Below are 22131 nucleotides of genomic sequence, written 5' to 3'. Positions count from 1 at the left end.
GACTTCAAGAGCTGAACATGTGGTGAAATTTTAGATGCTATTAAACACGCAGCTTGTAAGTTATTTTTTTTGTTTGTTTAAATAGGAGTAGTCACATGCCTCTCAAAGAAGCCTTACCAGTGAAGCAGTCCAAAACCCTTCTGGAATGCTCTTAAAGAAAGGGAAAAATATTTTCCCTATATCTGGTTGTTTTTGTTGTTGTCCCTTTTGTTGATGGGCCCATAACTGATTCTTTTTAAGATCCATTGGGCTGGAAGATTTCTTTGGTCTAAGTTGTAATTTTCATTTTTAAGCACTAAGGGTATATAAATAAGTAGTTATATGGTATGGCAGATCAAGCGCTGAACCTGTGATCAGGAAGACCTGAGTTCAAATTCTGTCTCAGATACTTATTAGCTCTTTGACCTTGGGCAAGCCATTTAATCTTTCTGAGACTCAGTTTCCTTATCTGTAAATTGGGGATACTAATCTACCTGTCTCCCAAAATTATTATGAGGATAAAAAGATTTAATATTTGTAAAGTGTTTTGCAGATCTTAAAGCAGGGTTGTCCAAAATGAGGCCTGCGGACACAGTGCGATTTATGCAGCCCGCCTACAAGCATAGAAATTTACATAAATGCTTTTAGTAAACGAAGGGGAGCTACTGCAGAGTTCTCACTAAATGGCAAATCAAAATATATTGTCTGTTGTTTCAATAAAAACATAAGGTTGGACAGCCCTGCCTTAAAGTACCAATAAACGCTAGTTATTACTTGGAAATTTCCCCTATGTATTTGAGAGAGGGGAGGAGTAACACTATCCTGGCCTTCCCAGAAACTGCCAGAACCTGGAGATGTAGGAATTTGCCTAACTTGCTTTGTGGAATAGTTCAGCCCTGGTCCATTGACAGTTGACAACCAGGCAGGTTTGTTTGTTGATTACTGGTTTAGCTGATCTACGTAGAGAAAACAGTGAAATATACTTGTATGAACTGTAATTAGGTTCTTCATTCTGTGCTAATGAACTGTTTTGGCTAGCAACCTTCTTCCAATATTATTGCAGTTAAATTGAAGCAGAATGTTTAGCTGTACTGCCATTCTGAATCAATCTGGTTTAATTCTGCAGACGCCAGTGTCTGTGCTTGATGCAAGGCTACTGACCTAATGTAGACACAATTTATGTCTCCTGCAACTAGAAAGCATATGCTGTCATCTGTGGTTTAACCACTAGAGTATAGCCACTGTTACAACTATTCAGAACACAGCGATGGAACCACCTATTAGATCCCAGAGTGCCCACCTCTAGGCCTAAGTCAGAATGTTATTGCCACAGCACAACAGTCATGACATGCTAAATTAAACCTACTGAGAAAATCCAGTTTTTCACTCATCACAGTGATTCACTATGTCATCAGGATGACCAAGAGTTCTTAGAAATATAAGATCCTTTCATGTAATGTACAAAATTCTAATTTATTTCTGAAACAAAGACATATACCCTTGCCATTCACCCAATAATAGATTACTTTCTCCTCTATTTAAAAGACACATCAAACTGTCTTACTAAAAGCATTTTAACCTTATTCTTGGGATTATATATAAGAATAAGAATAATAACAAAACCTTGCATTTTAGTGCTTTAAAGGCTGCAAAGCAATTTACAAATATTCTATTTTACAATCAAGGAAACTGAGGCAGGCAGTGGTTAAGTGACTTAACCAGGGTCATACAAGTAAATATGTGAGGTCACATTTGAACTCAGGTCTTCCTGGCTCCAGGCTCAGTGTACTATCTACAGAGCCACCTGCTTCCTTAATAAAGTTACCTCAGCAATCAAATGAGATAATATATAAATGCTATCTATAATTATTGTCATGATAATAACTAATCATTTAAACACTTCTTTTGTCTAAGTTTAAAATCTTCAAAATGATGATTCCTTCTAAAACACAGAATACAAAACATTACATAGTAAACGATATGCTGAAAGTGTCACACCTAAGTTATACTTTTAGTGAAGTATACAGTGCTATAATATCAAAATCAGAGCCTTTTGTTTTTAATATGATTATTTCTTAAAATAATATTAAGGTCTTCACTCTGAGTTTTCTGATGTGATTATTTTTCAGCCACTTTTCTAGGCAGTCAGTCACTAAACATTTATTGAGTGCCTACTATGTGCCAGGCACTATGCTAAGTGCCAGGGCTATAAAAAGAGGATTAAGGTCTCCTACATCAAGGAGCTCACACAACAAACAAATGCATATGTATGCAAACAAACAAGCTTTATACAGAAAAAAAAACAGGAAATTATTAACAAAGGAAAGGCACTAGAATTAATAAGGGTTAGGAAAGGCTTCCTGTAGAGGATGGGATTTCAGCTGGGATTGAAAGGAGGTCGGGGAAGCCAGGAGGCAGAGATGAGGAGTGAGAATATTCCTGGCATAGAAGACAGCCAGAGACAGTGGCTGGAGCCAAGAGACAGAGTTTCTTGTTCAAGGAATAGCCTGGAGGTCATTGTGACTAGACTGAAGAGTATAGGGTGGGGAGTAAGGTGTAAGAAGACTGGAAAGGTAGAATGGGGGGAAATGAGGCTATGAAGGACTTTGAAAACCAAACAAGATGTTATATTTGGTTGGAGGCAACAGGGAGCCACTGGAGTTGATTTGAAGAAGATGACATGGTTGGACCTGCAATTTAGAATTTTAGAATTTAGCCCAGAGTGTTGGTTTTTATCCTTTAAGCATGGTAAATTTTAAATGACTCATCGTTTATTCTACTATTCTACTGAACTCATTTTAAAAGCTAGGGAGAAAGGATCTTTTCAGGATGGGAAGACGATTCCCTTTTGACCTATTTATTCTTTGAAAAGTGAGCTGGCTAGAGTTAGCAATGGATTAGAAAGTAAGATGACAAAGTGTATGAAGATCTCTTCCAGCACGAAAATTTAGTTTAGCATCATTTCAATGTTTTTGATGTCTGTAATTACTATATCAAGCCAAAATGGATGTAATTGTGTGCCAAAACCCACATGTAATTTAAGATCAAGAAAAGTACACAATTCCTAATTATTTCTGAAAAATTCCAAAACTATTCCAAGGGGATTTTTTTTTGGTTTCATTTGTTTTTAGTTTGAAAAATAATAATATTTACCAAGCTTATTTTTATTATTGTCTATAATATTCTATTTATCATTCTCTGGAAGTAATTAATAACATCATAGCATTGGAATGTATACTACTAAATATTCTGTTCTTGACCCCTGTAAGTTTCTAATCTGTTTAATATAGATAATAATTTTATTCCTGTTTTTAAGATCCCTGGAACAGAGATTCTTGCTCCTTTTTTAAATTTTGGTAACTAGTAAAAAATAATTATCTCTAAGGAGAATAATTTGTTACTTTTTGCACTTCAGATTCCTATTAATATAACCTAACACTACATATATATAAATATGATATGCATATATATTTTTTACAAGAATACTACATTGCTGCCTTATTTAGTATGTTTGGTGTGTTTTAATTTCCAAACCTTTGAAATATCTAGAGAATAATTCTTCATCTTCCATCACTAGCTTTTACTTTTTACCCATAAATATGCTTCCATATTTAACTTTATGGAAATTTTGTCATCGAATGATTCCTTTTCTATGAGACGTAAATAACTATATCTCATCTCTAAATAGTGCTTAACACCATTCCTTGAGTATAGTAAGAACTTAATAAATACTTTTTGATTGACTAAACAAGGACATCTGACAACATCATAAATACATTCAATTACTTCATCTAATTCAGCAATAAATGTTAAATTTATATGAGCATATGCCAGGCATCTATTGGATACCACTAGAACCTTCCCCAAAGTTGATACCAAATCACTGAGAAATCACCTTCTAAGGGTAATTATTAGTTGCTTAGTGGTAATATATCTGAACCAGCTCTTCCCAACTGTATGGGTTATTGATCCCTGAGGACCATTGTTTGTGTTTTATGTTAAAAGTATAATGTCATCTTTTCCCCTTTGTAAACTCTACATTAATGTCTCCAGAGAGTTTGCTCACTCTGTATGAATTCTTAAGACTGCAGTGACTCTCCAACAGTGCCCATATTTGTCTTTCAGATTTGTCTTCAAGCTGTACTGTTTGTAATGATTTTGGTTTTCTTAAGAGCTCATGAAATATACTAGTATATATTGATTATTTCTCTTCCAATCATCTTTTCTACTCTTCTGATTCAAAGGATAATTACTCTGGCTGATTATTCACAACTAATGTATATGAAAAAGATTTAAAAAAATAGAGATACCCATAATTTAAAGATTTGGCATGGTGTTAGCAGTCATTTTGGAAAATATGAACCTGGCTTAAGATTAAACAAAAACTCAAGAGAAAAAAAGTTTATTTCATTAATAATTATGATGAATATAAAATTTATTGATAATGCCTCCTTTTAGCAGTAAATACCATATCCTAGCTATATTCCACTCAGTGACTTATTGTCCCAAAGTGACCATCATTGTGATCTTACTTCTTGCCTGTATGCCCGGGGAACTAGTTTCAATTGAACAAACATTCGTTAAGCCCTTACCATGTTCAAGATACTGTACTATCTACCGGTAATACAGTGGTGAAAAATGATATCCTTGCAATTAAGGAAGTTCCACTTTACTAGGAAGGAACATGGCCAGGGAAATGAAAATTGCATCATATAGGGATTAGTTGAAGGAACTGAGGGTACTTTTATCCTTGTTGTTCAGTTGTTTCAGTCATGTCTGGCTCTTCATGACCCCATTTGGGGTTTTCTTGGCAAAGATACTGGAGTGGTTTGCCATTTCCTTCTCCAACTCATTTTATAGATGAGAAAACTGAGGCAAACAGGGTTAAGTTGACTTGCCTGGAGTTACACAGCTCGTAAGTGTCTTAGGCCAGATTTGAACTCAGGAAGATGAGTCTTCCTGACTCCAGACCCCAGCACTCTATCCACTGAACCACAGAAAAGTAAAAACTTAGAGGTGGTGGGCGAGGACTGATAACTATATCCAAATATCTTAAGGGCAGAAAAGCAGAAGTAGGATCAGTAGGTTAATGTTTCAGAGAGGCAAATAATGGCTTCGGAAACTTCCTCACAAGTAGTACCACACAAAAGTGGATTGGATGACTTGGGAGGTCCTCAGTCTAGTGTTAGCTAATTTGGATAGGGGTAAAGAAGAATGGAGACATGTTATACAATGCGTTCTTAGCTAATTAGGTACAATTTGGAATAGATGATCTCTGTGGTTGATTTTAACTCAAAGATTCTGTGAAACAGATAAGAGCATATGCTGAGGAAAGTAAAGCTCTGAATATTATTTCATCCACAATCTTAAATATTTGAAATAATAATTAACTCTATATATTTGTTTTGTGTGTCTGTATTTCATTATGCTTGTTTACCATGGAAAAATATATTTCATTTTAGTGTATTCTCTTTGAGAAGAAAAGTAAATATGGAACCTTACTATTTGGTTCCATATTTCTGTTGCTTCTTTAAATATTCTTAGAATTTAGTGTAAATATTTTGATCTCAGGGTTATTAGCTAGTTCATGTTTGGCCAGTAGATTCTGTAGTCAGTGCAGGCTCAATCAGTGGTATGAGAACCTTCTCTGTGGAACAGAGAAAGCTTCTTATAGGAAAAAGGATGCTCTATAGATTTTGACTTGGATAACTGATTTCCACTCATCTGATGCTAGTTATTTGTGACTTTTTTAAATTATGATCAAATGTTTGTTCAGGTACCACAGAAATGGAAAATTTTCTGCCTCCATTATTAAACATCCTCATTGGGTTGAATAGGAGAGAGTCCTGGGGAGGAAAGGAGAGGAATGATACAAGTATTTATTATATAGCACTGGCTAGGTGTCAGGCATTGTGCTAAGTCGTGGTGTTAATGTGATTAATGATCTTCCCTGCCCATTAATCCTAGTAAGTTCTCAGGTGGAGCTAGTTAAGGGAAGCTTGATTAGGAGAGGCTTGTTTGTAGGAAGGCCCACACCCTTTTGCTAATTAGGTCAGGAAGGTTGTAAAGCCCTTGACCCCTAAAAAGGGTATATATACTCTGAGGGTAGCTGTTAAGCTCTCTCTCAGAACTGCAGGAGGAGAGGACACAGGCAAGCAGACAGCTAGTATTTGTGAGTGAGTATTTATGGTAAGGCCCTAACAAAGGGGAAGGTTTTGGGATGGCTTGACTCACTGCTGTGATATTGTGTTTTAAGTTCCTTGCTGTTATGATAAAGTGGGCTTACTGGTTTGGGGATATAATTGCTGCTATGTTGACTTGGAGTTATTGGTTTGGGGATTTGATCCTCTGGTGTCTGAATAAATGTTTTACTTCTGCTTTCTCTATGGAGAGTCTCTTATATTCTGCAGTATGGAACTATACAGGTATATTCATGGTCACCATCGATATTGTGACACTTGCCTTCCTGATAAATAAGTGCTTAACAAATACAACCTTATTTATCTTCTCAGCAATCCTGTTCTATTACAATGCCTCATTTAACAGTTGGGGAAACTAAGGCACAGAAAGGTTTAGTGACTTTTTCAAAGTCACAGAGCTAGTAAGTATCTGGGGCTGGATTTGAACTCAGGTCTTCCTGACTCCAAGTCCAGCAGTCTGTGTATGTACCACCTAGCTGCCTTGAAGGTTATAAAGTATTGCTTCTAAAGCAACACTCGAAAAATGTTATACCTATGTTCATAAGGTACTTATATTACCAAGTGATGATATTATATGGTTTCTAAGCCTACTTCTTTTTTTCTTATGTGAATTATCTTTTAACAGTATGTTGAGTGTCTCTTCATGTTGAGTGGGTTTCAAATGACTTTCTGAGTTTTCTTCAAGCGTATAATAAGCAGCATTATCATATGTTTCAGGTGCATAAATAATCATAATATCCAGATACATTATCTTCTTTATTTTTCAGTCATGCTGAAATAACTACTCTGATTCTAGAAGCTGAAGCTAATACGACCACATGTGTAACCTTCGTTACCTTACATTCTTACTTCTCACAGGGGTAAAAAGCAAGGTGGATAAATCAAGGAAGCAGTTCTGTGGTTTTAAACCAGGCAGAGACAAATGTGACAACTTTTGCACAGGTTACCTAAAAAAAAAAAATCATACATATATGATATTTTTTTCAGTGTCTCTTGTCTTGCATGCCAATAAGCTGAATATATTTCCTGCCAAGTCCATTGCAATAAAGTAAAATTCCATAACCTGGATTGAGGCTCTTATCACAGCATGTTCTTGGGGCAGTGCATCATTTTTTCATGATTCTCTTGCTGACAGTTTTCTGATACATCTGTGTAATACTTTGGCATCCTCAACTGCATGTTCAATCGGTTTTTATCATTTGGATTATAAAAGTGAGAAAATAGGTGTAACCAAAGCCATTAAAACATCATTGAACTTGAAGACTTCGGCCAATTAAACCTTTTTTCCCATTTTTGAATGGACTATTTATGTTATCACATCACTTTTCCAATTGATATTCGTTGACATTTTGTTTCCAAAGCAACACATCTTTGGGAGAAAAAAAAATCGAGTTCAGTTTTTAAAAAATTTTCAACCAGAAAGTGTTATAACTTTCATTTTAGATATAGAGGATTCACATAGTTGGTATTTTAATTCTGATACAGCTATCCAAAAAAAATGTAGTTTAAATTCCAGCACAGACTGGCTAAAAAGTGAAATAATTTTAGGAAATTTTAGTTGAATCTAGAACATACCTGGCTTCCTGGATACAGCCAGATATTTTCAGTAAAAAGAATAACTCATCTTTATATAGCACTTTAAGTGCTTATAAATTACTTCTCTCATAACAAACTTTTACCAATGTTATCACCATTTTTCAGATGAGAATACTGAGGCTCATCTAGTATAAGGAACTTGCCCAGGACTGTGTAATTAAGATGTGTCAGAGAAGGAACTGGGTAGAAGTTACAAAAAAAAATTAAATTTAGACTTGGTATCAGGAGGGAAGAAAAACTTCCTAAGAGCTACCCAGAAGCAAGAATGGTCAGCCTTCAGAGACAATGGATTCTGCCACCTCAGAGGTACTTAAGTAAAGGCCCAATTGACCATTTGTCAGCCATGTTGTATAGTAGGGAATTCCTTTAAAATGGATTAGATAACCACTGAATACTTTACAACTCTGAAATTCTGTGATTTAAATCTTCTGAATCTGAAACCAGCATCACAGCTAACCTTCTCAGAAAAGAAAACTGTAGCAACAAGCTATGTATGCCATTTGCCCCAGGTCAAAGTGAGCCACTGGTGGGGGATTATAATATCTGAATGAAGGCCTTCACTTTCCTCTAGATTCCCTTTATGAAGGAAACCAAGGATTCGTGTAGTATTTCACCGTTGAGTAAAATGCAATAAATCTATTTAAAATGCCCCATTTTAATCAGTGGAAAAAATAACAATTTAAAGTATAACTTTATTGTGTTTCTCAATAAATTATCAAGTACAGTGAAAATTAACATGATGCCTTAGATAAAACTGTTTACTTCATTTAATTATTACTGCAACTTTATAGAAACCTAATGTATTTTCATGTTAAGACAGCCTGTGAGTTACAGTCCTAGTTGTAATTTGAATGGTCATAATAAAAAGTGACTTAGATCACTCCTTTCTTCTTAGTTTCTCAGATACTTATAAGTCTCATGTGTTTACTCTTTTTACAGGTTAAGACCTATCCCAAGATATCTCAAAAAAGTTTTAAACTTTACTAAAACTTTTGAGGCACATTAGGTTTATATAATTTGCCAAAGCTGCTATAGATTTCTTTATACAATGCTGCTACATACAAATATGACAAGAAAACATGAGTATTCAGCTTAAAACTCAGTAGACACTTTTGAGTATTTGAAATATAATGGCTTTTTTCTTTAAAATAAGTGTGTTCTTGAAAATATTTGTTTTATAATCCAGTTCATGACGTCAATATAGCCTGTCATTGCTGTGACATCTATATCACTACAATCCATTGTGGAATGATGAAAGCAAAACTCACTCAAATATTTATAATGGGCAAATAAAAATACATGCTTCATACAGTGTTACTTAATAATAATAATAAAAAACGCATTGGTGTATTCTGGTTTTTCTATTTACTTCTACCTCTTCTGATATAGTTTTCCATTATATTTATCTGCACTAAAATTGAAATGACTTAGAGGCAGTATTCCATTCAAAAATAATTTCTTTCTAAACTATAAAAAACAACCTACAATTGGCTGAAACTTTAAAAAAAACCATTGCTGATTCTACAAAAGCCGGTACTTCTGTCAGAAATTCAAGTGAAAAGATCCCTTTTCATTGCCAACTTAGCATATAGAGCCTTTGACAAAGTTAAGCATCTTTGTCAAGGTGACAAGAAAGAATTTAAATCACTTATATTCGAACATACATATTATTTTAACAAAATACCTTTGACTACCTTACTAAATCACTTTAAGAAAATAGGAATCACATTTTTATGAAAGTCATCTGGTTAAGAATTTGAAAATTTGGTAAAACTTCTTTATGAATAGCTCTTTAAAATATAGCATTTATATGCTATATTTTATATAGCATTAGTTTAGCATATAGTTTATATAGCATATAGTTTATCTCTGCATATTTACAGAAAATTGGACCTAGTGGGTTTGATAATAAAACTTTTTAACAGGAATCTCTTAAAAGTGGCTTAAGGTGGAAAATGCCAAAATTCTGTGACTGTAGTTGCCCATTTTTACATTATCCTGATTTCTAACATTGTGAACAATATGCAAAATAAAACAGTCTTTAACTAGAGTTTATCCTTACCATGCTTCACAATCAAAGATCGTGGCCAAATTGGTCACTAGCCATTTGTACCCATGTGATTCCCTCCCTATATTTTACAACTCAGATTGCTATTTAAATAGTTGAATTTTGACTTTACTTTCCCTTTGCTAGGTTCATTATATTTCTTGTGTGATTAGTCTATTGGTTACTGTCATTTCCCTCTATGTCTCAGTCTGTCATGTTTCACTGAGTTATTTTCTGATTCCCATTTTTATTCATTGTACAAGAGTGACTTGGATAGCTATTCCCTGGTCATGGTCAATTCAGCTGAGTTTTGGTGCAACATATCACTTCTGTGCCAACATGGAAATGTTTTAGTTTCTCCAGGGATAACTTGGCCATTGGCCAGGATTGTATACTTTGTACCAATACTTAAGTCAATCTGTAATTCTTTGCATTATCGTCACTCTTTTCCACTCTGCCTTACTTAGTGACCAAGTGGTAAAGTGAAGGAAAGTGATTTAAAAGTAATTTAAGTGAAGAAAATTAAATAGCATAGAGGGCTATTTTTATATTTTATTTTTTAAATAGGTTAGCATAATTAAAAAACTATCATCTTGGGGACCAACCTTCCAGTGATGAGCTTTATTGAAATTAGCTACACTCTTCCTCAGATAACAGACACTGTCACCACGCCCAGACTAAAGGCTTTTCCCTCTTGATAGAACCTGCCACCTGTCAGTAGTCCTCTGCTGTCATAGTCTTGGAGAACCCCAGGTTAACCCCATGCCCAAATCAAGCATCAGAAGTCTTTTGTGGGGGAAAATTGGCTTCATTTTAGTATGATTTTTTCCATTTCCTGCTTTGGCCCTTTACATCATCTGTGATTTAATTTCTATGATTACTTACTCCATTCATATCTACTGAGACCCTTGAGATACCTTCTTATCCCTGGTGATTCTTGTTCTCATTTTCTACTAAATCATCAAACCACGTGATAATAGATTTGGAATAGAAAAAAAAATTAGCAATTAAATAGTTGAATCCCACAGTTTTAAAAATGAGAAAACATGCAAGATACTAATTAGAGCTGGGATATGAACCTAGATTCATTACTACATGTTTTAGTTTTTCTTTATGTAAAAAGATACCCTTCTTTTCTTTCTTAATTGATATAGATCATATGGGATAACATTTGTAAGGCACTTAACACAGTGCCTGGCACATAGGTACTTAATGAATGCTTGTTCCCGTCCCCCGTTCATAGTTATTATGGTGATCAAACTATATCAGTGTGACCAGTGCACACATATTGAATGAACATTTAATGTCATGTATGGGATTAACTTCTTTACTATGTAAAAACAAGTTGATTATTCCTCATCAACGTATTTTATAACATAGGCATAACAAAACAGTGACCGCTAAGCAAAAGATAGGATTAGGAACAGCAGAATAAACAGTTCCTTTTCCTTCTGCAAATGTTCATATATCTGTATATATTAGAGCATTACTATAGTAGATACTCATCTGGCGAAGCTAGTAATCTACTGTTGATTTTGGAAAAGTAAGGAGAATTATCCATTTAAAAGGTGCCTTTTAGCAGAATCAGTGCTATGTATGATACATTCTCATTACTAATCATTTTGAGTTTTTGAGATTTAGTTTTTATTCCAATAAGTAGCACTAATGAATAGTCCTGATTGATATCAGCTCTCAGTCAAAGGAATTCCTACTGTAATTGATTAAAATAATAAAACTTGACCAAAAAAAGAGATTTTTAAAATGTGCACACTACCTTAAAAGAAATATATTTTACTCTCTTCTTGAATTATCTTATTTAGGATATGTTATATTTCATGACATTTATGAGAAGATCAAGAAGAATTCTCAAAACTGCCTTTAAATTACTGAAGTCAAATTCATTAACCAGCATTCAGCAATTCTTCCATTAAAAAAATATACTTACATCTCAAATGTTAAAAAAAAAACACCTTTATTTAAACTGCATAGGGTTTAGCATCAGGGATTCTTAACCTTTTTGTTTTATTTTTTTCTTTTGATATCCTCATGAAGCCTATGAACTCCTGAATTATATTTTTAAATGCATAAAATACATAGTATTACAAAGGAAACCATTTATATTGAAATACAGTTACCAAAATACTGAAAACACAAGTTTATTGACCCCAGGTTAAGAACCTCTGGTTTAGTGGTATATGTATATGAATGGTTATATGTATCTCTCTCTATATATATGTATTTATATATATTTATATACATATATTCACCTGCATGTTTTTGTGTGTACATATGTGTTTACACTTGTGCTGTGACCAACTCTTCCCTGTGACCTGTTTGACACCATACTTTCAGGGTCTAAGGGCCTTAGGTTTAGGAAAGGTATGAGTTAGTCCCACCATACATATGTCTCACATGCCTATGGCAATTTGCTTTACTACAGAATGGGTAGTAATTGGTCCCTTTGCACAGTCATGGTTCTATAGAAAAATTCATATGGATATGTGTGTGTGTATATATGTCAAAAATTATTTTTGTTACTCATACAGACAAAAATTAGATTCTGCTCTATTATTATAAAGAAATCCCCAGCATTTGGCACAGTGCCTGCCTTATAGAAGGCACTTAATAACTGACTGTTGACTAACTGTTGACTAGTTTTTGCTTGCTTCCCCAAATCTTTTGGGAAATGAAAAAAAAATTTTCTCTAAAACCACTCAGTTTCTGAGTATATCTGAATATTCATTCATGTAGCTCCTAGATTCCTAGATTTTCATTTGCTTCTAAATTATGGCTTTCTACAGCATGCTAGACTCCTATTATTGATCTCCCAAACCAAAGTACAGCCACCTAGTGGGAATAATGCCTCTAATGCCTATTATAAAATGATAAGTACCCATACAACTGTTCTTCTGATCATTGTAGTTTTATGAGGACTATGTCTGCTTACATCATTCCTCCCTCATACAGGATTTTATCTGTGTAGTTTTCACTGATGTCATACTCTGTGTGATAACAAGATTGTAATAGTCTAGCCAAAACATGCACTTATAACTACTGTCATTTAATATAGTATTTGCAACTGACTCTAAAAGCCATCAAGAAATAAAAAATTGAAATCTTATGGCAAATATTAAATACCAAATTAGATTCAGCTAATGTAAGGGTTTTTTTAATTCTGTTTGGGAGTCACAGTTAACACTTGATTTGAGATGCTCTAAAAATTAGTTATAATTTTCACTAGACTATTTAATGTGCCACATTGGCTGATACTTTTAAAATGTTCATACATGTATGAGCAAATGAATATGCAAAAAAGAAGCTACTGTTCTACCTTATATAAGGTCTAAATTAGAAAATTATATTTTAAAAGTTTTTCTATCCTTACTAATACATGTTATTTCTAACAAAAAAGGTGGGTTTTTAAATGTTCTTTGAAGTTTAGGCATAATATAGGAGATGGAAAAAATAAACTGTCTCTTTGTCTTAGAATTAATTTTATGACCATAAGGAAATTAAGTACATTATTCTTATATGTAAGTCTATCATGTTTGATTTCATTGAATCTTTAGTGCAGGGTTCACATGTGATACTCAACTTAGTGTACAAGCTAGTGTCTTGACTTTTTGTGTAAATGATTTTTTGTATAAGTGCTTTTAAATGTTATGGATCAGATAGATGATATTGGAAGAGAAAATTTAATTGGCTTTTTGAATTCTGATTTAATGCTATTTTCAAAAATTCTATTTCATATTATCCTGTTATACATGTCCTTTACATCAAAGAAGGGGGGATTAAAAATTGTTGGAATTTTCTCTTGCTTTCTTCTGCTCTGATTTTTTTTATTCTTAACTATTTAAAACATCTTCACTTATCACCAGCTGATCAAAATTAATTGAGTTTTCAGTTAAAAGAGATAGAGGTAGTATGAGAACTGGTGAAATGCTATGGATTTTACCATCTTGATGGTCCTAAAATATTTCTAGTTGCTTTTTTAAATGCAATGAAAAATAAAGCACAGTAAGACAATGGACTTAAATACAATGCCATAATGCAAATAGTATAGTGCTAGTATCAGAAAGTTATTTTTCTCTATAAAGGTAATTTTAACAAATAAAATGTGCTGCTATTTTTTAAAATATATATTTATTTTACAATGTTTATCAACAAAAATAGAAGCCACACCAGGATGTGGGTAGAAAGATGAAGCAATGACACATTGCAAGGTTTCTCAACCTTAATGTGTGCTTATACATTTCTATGGCCGCAATATTGTTGTGTTTTGCATAATGTGTTGCATGCTTCTCAGTATGAAATTCTAAAGGCACTCTGTTAAATTAAGTCTAAAATTATTTTTTTTGTGGCTGGGTTTTTGGGTTTGTTTGTTTGTTTTGTTTTGTTTTTAGCGAGTACATCGATCTAGCTCCTCTGAAGGCAGCACGATTGATAATGCTATCCCTGAGGATGGAGAAGAAGCAGTGGCTGAACCTGAAAATTCCGATGAGCCAGAGGCCTGTTTTACAGATGGTAAGAGGGAAACTGACACCTGTTCATGGTAATTTGGCTATTGTTAGTAGACTTCATTTTAAAAATGATGTCGTGGATGAGACTTTTTTTGTTTCAAAACATTCTAGTTCCTGGGAATGAAGGCTGGGTCGTAACATGAACAGGAATCCTAATTAAAATCACATCAGTAGAGCATGTGCAGTGAGTGACCTTTCCAGGTGCTGTTTCCATTCACACTCACCTTAGCCTTACACAACATGCCCCTCACTTGTTGACTAACAGCATTTACTTATGAAACAGTTGCTTGGAGGAAAGGATTTCCATGAAAAAGAATGATTCTGCCTCACCCGAACAGGAAAAGAGTAATTAAACATTGGACGAGTTTTGGTTGTTGTTTTTTACCAAATCATCTGAAACCTGTGATTAACCAGACCCATTAGCTGAGAGGTGGACACTCTTATGGGGGAGGGAAAATTCCCTATGACTTGGCTTTTTAAAAAGAGTTCATCCCTACAGATTGGCTTTGGGGTATTACAGAGTTGTATGGGGCTCTGGGATGTTAACTTACTTAACTCACAGTGACAAGGCTAGTATGTTGTTCTTTGGTGGTTTTTCTTGGCAAAAATACTGGAGTAGTTTGTCATTTATTTCCTTCTCCAGCTCATTTTACAGTTGTGGAACTGAGGCAAACAGGGTTAAGTGACATGAGTATCTGAGGCCAGATTTGAACTCGGGAAAATGAGTCTGCCTGCTTCTAGGCCCAGTAGTCTATCCACTGTGGCACTAGCTGCCCAAGGCTAATGTGGATCAGTGGTAATACCTGAGCCTGAATCCTTTTAACTACTAAATTACCTCCCAAGGTAGCATTCACGTGCCTCACCCCTTCCCTCAGATGTTACAATTCGATTAACAAGTCTGTGAAGAAGAACAAAGACTGTGGTCAGGTGATTGCAAGGAGTGCTTCACACTTCTCAAAATGTGCTGTTGGACTTTGATATCCTTCCTTTAACAAACTTGGATCCAGCAGGCAACGTGTGCAGGTACTGCTAGCCTTGGAGCAAGGAGGCGGAGCATAGTGAATAGAGAGGACTTGAGTCAGAAAGATGTGGATTCAGATACATCCACAAACATGTAATAGCTGTTATCATGAGAAGGTCAGGAAATATGTCTGAGCCTTGGTTTTCTCATCTGTTAGCAATTCATGAAATATGCACCTCACAGGGCTGCTCTGAAGTTCAAATAAGAGAATGTATGAAAAGTACTTTATGGGTCGTTTTTCAGTCGTGTCTGACTGTGACTCCATTTGGAGTTTTCTGGGCAAAGACGCGGGAGTGGTTTGCTCAAGTTACAGATGAGGAACTGAGGCAAACGGTTAAGTGACTTGCCTAGAGTCACACAACTAGTAATGTGTCTTCCTGACTCCAGGTGCAGTGCTCTGTCCACTGTGCCGCCTAGCTGTCATAAAGTACTCTGCGAGCCTTCAAACATCCCATAGCTAGGCTCTGAATGAATCTTGGGAAGTAATCACATTATTGGAATTCACACTGCATTATTTCCATTGGGCTCCAACCAGTATGAATTCCAATAATATGACCACTTTTCAAGGATTGTTATTTGCACTCATCATGACCCAGCTGCATAAATATCCGCATTAGTCTGTATTATTAGTAAGAAGATAGAAGATTGTGAAGTCCCAATTCATATCGGTTACCATGAATATGATCAGGAGTCATGGATTTCAGCTGAGTTACAAATTTGCCTTTATAATCTCAAATGAAAGTCAGTACTACAGAGGCAAAGATTAGAATCTAGAATAATGAGCTGTCTTCCCTCTGTGAAGGTGATGTTAATAATGCCTTTGTCGTTCCATATATACCCTGTATAGTACAGTGTCTGGCTTTTGGCTTCTTGATTTATATAGCCCACCATCATTGGGATGTGAAATTTGAGTCATCTGAGGATAGACTTCATCTGGTCTCTTCACACTTGTTAAAACTGATTGTCTGAAATAAAAAGGAATCTGAGGACAAAGTTACAGAGCTATCTATGATTTAATTTGCAAAGCCAGAATTTAAACCAGGTCACCTGACTCCTCGGAGGTCAGAGACAAGGAGTGATTTACAGAGATGATTTTTATAAAAGAGGTATTGGAAAAAATAATAGACTTGTTTTGAATGTAATTCAATTGGACAAGACAGGTCACCTGACTAGTTAGCTTTTCCCAGACTTTCTTAATCCTGTGCCAGATGTCCTTTCCTCCAGTGGGTACCTTTTGTAATCAGTGGTTAGCAGTTACTCTCCCCACCCCCACCCTCGTCCCCCAACTCCCCATTTTCCTTAGCGGAGTCCATTAATCAACTTAGACTCCAGCTAAAGAAAAAGGGACTTAGCCATTAAGACTGGGGTGGGGTAGGACAAAACTTGATCTCTAGCTAACCTTTCTCCAATTGCCAGAAAGGGGAACTTAGCCTCTACTCAGTGTTCCTTTCTGCTGGAAAGGGAGATTTAGCCTTTTGAAAAACCATATAATCTTATGATTATTTTAATCTTCTAAATTATCTACTACTAAATGTCTTCTCAGTGTATCCACTAAATCTATATAAGTAACCTAGACTTAAAGGACCGTATTAGTCTGGTTAATTTAAGGCTAGCTGTTCCTAAAGAAGGGACCTAATCCTATAATCAAACTAAAAATAAATCAAAGTTATCAAAAAGAGCTGATTTCTTTTTTGTACTTCCTTGCCTGACCTCCTTCTTAAATATCTTGATGTAACTGTAAATTTTAGGGATGTTTATTGCCGTGGAAAACTTTATGTTCTAGCACCCTAACTTTTGCCTAGTGTATGTTCAGTCATGATGATGATAATAATAACCGATGTTGATATAGTACTTCCTGGCTTGAAAATATAGATTGAATATGAATATTATAAATATTTTCTCATTAGAGCTAACAGAGAAGCATAATATAGTAGGAGTCACATTCATTTATTACCTCGCCTACCCCATGTGTTTTTTGGGATATTTATATAGTAACAGAATAATTGGAAGATAAAGGTATATGCAGGTTATTATAAAATGCCCAAATTTCCTGAGCAGTAAAATGAGGTCATTTGACTCAATCCTCTGAAAGTATAAAGGAATTTTAAGTAAATCTTTTTGCTTATTTTATTTTACTGGAAAAGTGGTAGAACTAATAATTATGAAATACTAACAGTTTTCTACTTGCTCTTCCATCATTATATGGAAAAGATGGCATTTACCCTCTCCAACAGGGATTAACAAGCCTTTGCACTGGCTGCACAATTTGTATTAAATAAAATCTGTAGTCCTGGCCAAAAAAAAAATCTTTCCAAATGACTTTTTAAAAACACTGACCATTAACACTATCAAATTGATGTAATGTTAATTTAAATTATAAAAAAAAACCTTTAAGAGCACTTTTATTATGGCTCTAATATGGGCATCTTAGAAGAAGATGAATATTCAATATTAATAAGTATTTTATAACTGAGAACACTATTGGATGGTAGGGATAACCTTGCAAGATATTCTGCAACAATTTTGTTCTTCCCCCTCCTTTTATTTACATAGATTGGTATCTGAGGGCATTGTTTTAGTTCATCATATTTTCACTTTAAAATTTCTATAGTTTTAGTGGTAACATAATTCTCATTGTATTAAGAATGCTGGAATAAAACTCCAACTGAAGCTATCTGTAATTATATTGTCATTTATTTTGTATATGGGATTTGATTCTTGAATTAGGCTCATGGATGTTTATTACCTCATCAGTAAGTAGGATTATAGGATTTAGTGACAAAAAGTACCAAAGACATCATTTAACCCCAATTTTTCATTTTCTAGATGAAAAAAATAGTCGTGATTTTTCCAAGGTTATACATACAGATAATAACAGAGTTATTATTCTAACTCAGGTCTAATGAGCTATCAACGATTTTGGGTTTTGTTTCATTTATGCTTTTTAACTTTGCCCAATTATCTATTATGATCATTATAACATTTATTATAACCATTACAGAAATAATGATAGTAAATAGCTAGAAAGAGTATTGGCATTGAAGTCAAAGAATGCATTCTCAGATTGAGCTCTTCCCCTTACTACCTTTGTGACTATAGGTATGTCATTTAGTCTTCTTCTGCAAAATGCCAAAGTTGGTTAAGGTGGGCCTGCAAGGTCTGGTCTTGCTCTATGATCCTATGCACGGGCATATTGTTTATATGTGGAGGCCAGATGTTCCATATCATATGGAACTGGCAGGAGAGGTGCTACCACTGTTCAGACTCTGGGAGCAAAAGAAGTATTCATAAGTCAGGGAACAGTGAATAAAGGCTTATTTAGCCCCAGATTAAAGGATATACACGAGAAGGATACTATGACACTTGGCTTAGATAGATGCAGTCCCCCTCAGCAGGAGAGGGTATGTTAACTCACGTAGTCTTTAGATTTCTGACAAGTCAAAGAAGTCCCAGCTCCATATGAATAGAACTTTTACTGTCCTTTGCTGACCAGGAAGCTATGTCATGGGAGATTAGGAGCCAACCAGTCAGTTTCTGAGGACAGCTCTGTTGCCTTTTAGTCAAAACTAATCCCTGCCTGGTCTCGTCTCAGATAGACTCTGGCCAGACTCATCCTTAGCATTTTCAGGTTGAATTTAGATTAATAAGGCTGATCACAATTAATTTAAAATAATCAATCACTCGTGGCTCTGCACCTCAGGTAAACACACACCCTGTGCATGGGCAATACAGAAATCACAGCTGATGATTTTTGCTATTTGGTGTTTGTCAAACACTACACCTTGTTTATTCATGGACCCCCTTGGACTGCTTCACAGAGCTCCCAGATTCAGATTGCTTTGAGCTACCTTACCCTGGGATAACACCATTTTAATTTTCAATGGGAACATATTCCCTAATTTAAATTACAAGGCTACATTGCTAAATTTTATCACCTGGTTTACGTCATTTCATTTTTAATTGCAAATCACAGGTTGAATGCTTCAGATAGGCACTGAAGGTATAACGGTGAAAAACAACATAGCTCCTACTCTCATGAACCTTACAATGTAATGCAACTAGATTTTTAGTGTAAAGACCTGGGTTCAGAATCCAGTTATACTTCTTGTCAACTGTGTCACCTATGAAATGAATCAGTGAAAGAGACTGAGCAGGAAAGACTGTCAGGCAAAAAGAATCAGAAAACTTATAACATTAAGATCTGGAAGTGACCCAGCCCCATCACTTTGCAAATGAGAGTAAACTTAGGTCTGAATAGTCTCAAGTGATGTGTTCAGCATCACAAATTGATTAAATAGGAAAACTGAGATTTGAACCTAGTTCCTCTGACTAGAAGGGAAATGGATAGAGCCCCAGGCTTGAAGTCAGGAAGACCTGGGTTCAAATTTGCCCTCAGACGCTTACTAGCTGTGTGACCCTAGGCAAGTCACTTAACCCTATTTGCCTCAGTTTCATCATCTATAAAAGGAGATGGAGAAGGAAATAGGAAACCACTCCATTATCTCTGCCAAGAAAACCCCAAAGGGGATCACAAGGAACTGATGTTCAGTCTTTTCAAGACTGAAAAGATTGAACATCAACCACCTCTGATTTGAAGGGACTAATCTGTAGAGGCAAATGAACTAAGGAAGGTAAATACTGAGAAAAGACTGAGAATTGGTAATAAAGCCATCACTGGAAACCTTGAAGTGTACAGTTTAAGGAGAGTGATTGAAAGTGAGGTTAGACTGCAGATGAATTGAGCAATTAGTAGATAAGAGAGAAGAGTTACTTGGGGGATTATTCCTCCATTCCATTTTATTGTTCCATTTCTAAAAATTGATATATTTTGTTTCGATACAATAAATGACTCCTAAGAAGCCTCCAAATGAACTCCCCTACAAAGCAACTTCTCTGAAAACAGTTAAATTCCTCTAATAGAAAGATTTTTGATTTATGGCATGTTGCTTTTTACTTTTGTAGTTTGTCTACTGTTAACAGAAAGGATGGATGTGTTCTAATCTGACCTGACTACTTTATCTTCTATGGCTTTTTTTTTGACACTTCTTCTTGGGTCTCATTCTCTTTGGCCAGCTGATCCTTCTCATTCTCCTTTGCTGGATCATCAACCATGCCCTACCCCCAAACCCTCACACCTTCTTCTTTCTTGGTGATCCTATCAGCTTTTTTGCATTTAGGTATTATATCTATGGAGAGGACTCTAGAGACATTTATCTAGCCCTGGTCTCTCTTTTGAGCTCTTATCCCATTTTGACTACAAGTCCAAAACAAAACTATGATTCCCTCAAAACCCACCCCAGTTCCTAACTTCTGTGTTTATGGTGCTACCATCCTTCCAGTCACCCAGGTTCATAGTTTCAGAGAGTCATTCTTGATTTTTTATCCTCCTGCATCTCCCATATCTAGTTAGTTACTAAGTCTTATGGAATCAAACCCTTTGACATCTCATATCTGTCCACCTTTCTTTACACAACAGCACAATCACCCTGCTCCAGGCCCTCATCACCCCTTTCCTAGACTGTTGAAATAGTCTGCTAATTGGTCCCCTGACCACCAGATTCTTCCGTCGCCAATCTGTTCTTCCCTCTGCTGCCTAAGTGATGTTCCGCTACCCAAAAAACTCAAATTGCACTAAAAATAAAATATAATATCCTCTATTTGGCAGCAGTCACCTCCTTCCATGAATTTTACATCCCAGACCAACTGCCCTGCCAGATGTTCACTTTACATAGAGCTCCATCTGTGTTCACACCTTTTCACAGGCCACCTTGCCATCCCCAATTCAGATTCAACACAAATTTTATTAAGTACCTGGTACATAAAAGGTCTTGGATAATAATCCTTGGCATTTTCAAAATGCTTTATTGTTTTTAGGGCATTTTAATGTATATTATGACATTGCATCTTAACATAAAGCATTTTGCACCCCAACTCAACTGTATTAACAACACTTAAATTCTATGACTCCATGTTGGAAAGCTAATTCTAAACCAAATGATTTGCTACCACTTCCTAAATAATTGTTAATACCCATCAACTTTTCATAATAAGATCAATTTAAATAATTCAATATCTAATGCTTGGGTTTTAAAAAGTTTTTTAAAGAAAAAAATTTTAACTCTGATTTTAGAAAATCTTGAATTTTTTTTAAAGTGTTGAACCAATGAATAGTTATTTATTTTGGTTTAAGCTTTTGTGCTAAATTTTTTATAATAATTTTTTATAATGTGCACATTTTTTATAATAATTTTTTATAATGTGCACATTTTTTATAATAATTTTTATAATGTGCACATTTTTTAAAATCTGAGAGCTTTAGTTAAAAATGATGAAAGATGATATAGCCATCATGTAACATATCATCAGAGCAACCTAATGGAGCCACCCATGAGAAATAGTTTTTCCCTTTGGTACTCATTAAAGTGTTTGAGAGGCTCTCTTCTATGTTTACATTCATTTAATAGGTTTTTATAAAAGGAGGTATGATAGCATTGCCAACCAGGTAGGTTCAGATTCTCTTAGGATTTACTTTTGTCTATAAATCAGCCAAGTGGCTGAGTATTCTGGTCCCACAAGAAGAGAATGAAACTCTCTATAGTGAAATAAACCCAGAGGGCAATATTTATGAGTCTTCATCATATGAAAAGTTTTCTTACTTTTCTAATTGGGATATGTATAAGGGAGGAGAAAAGGCACAGGATTGTGTATGTTTCTTGATTATAGGATCAAGTAATACATATTTTCTCTCCCTTTTAATCTCAACAATAC

At 35.0% G+C, this 22131-nt stretch overlaps 1 protein-coding gene across 3 annotated transcripts in view; it reads left to right on the top strand.

Moving 5' to 3' along the window:
• The window catches only part of LOC118835676 (sodium channel protein type 9 subunit alpha), a 101897-nt gene that overhangs the window by 42431 nt on the left and 37335 nt on the right, over positions 1-22131 (top strand). For all 3 annotated transcript variants that reach the window (XM_036742906.1, XM_036742907.1, XM_036742905.1), the window contains exon 17: positions 14226-14346. In XM_036742906.1, coding sequence (XP_036598801.1) covers positions 14226-14346 — 121 coding nt within the window. The remainder of the gene's footprint in view (positions 1-14225; positions 14347-22131) is intronic.

Source organism: Trichosurus vulpecula, chromosome 2 (genome assembly GCF_011100635.1).
Source record: "Trichosurus vulpecula isolate mTriVul1 chromosome 2, mTriVul1.pri, whole genome shotgun sequence".
Classification (NCBI taxonomy): domain Eukaryota; kingdom Metazoa; phylum Chordata; class Mammalia; order Diprotodontia; family Phalangeridae; genus Trichosurus; species Trichosurus vulpecula.
The sequence above is the reverse complement of the archived record's forward strand: the minus strand, read 5'-3'. Positions and strand labels throughout refer to the sequence as shown.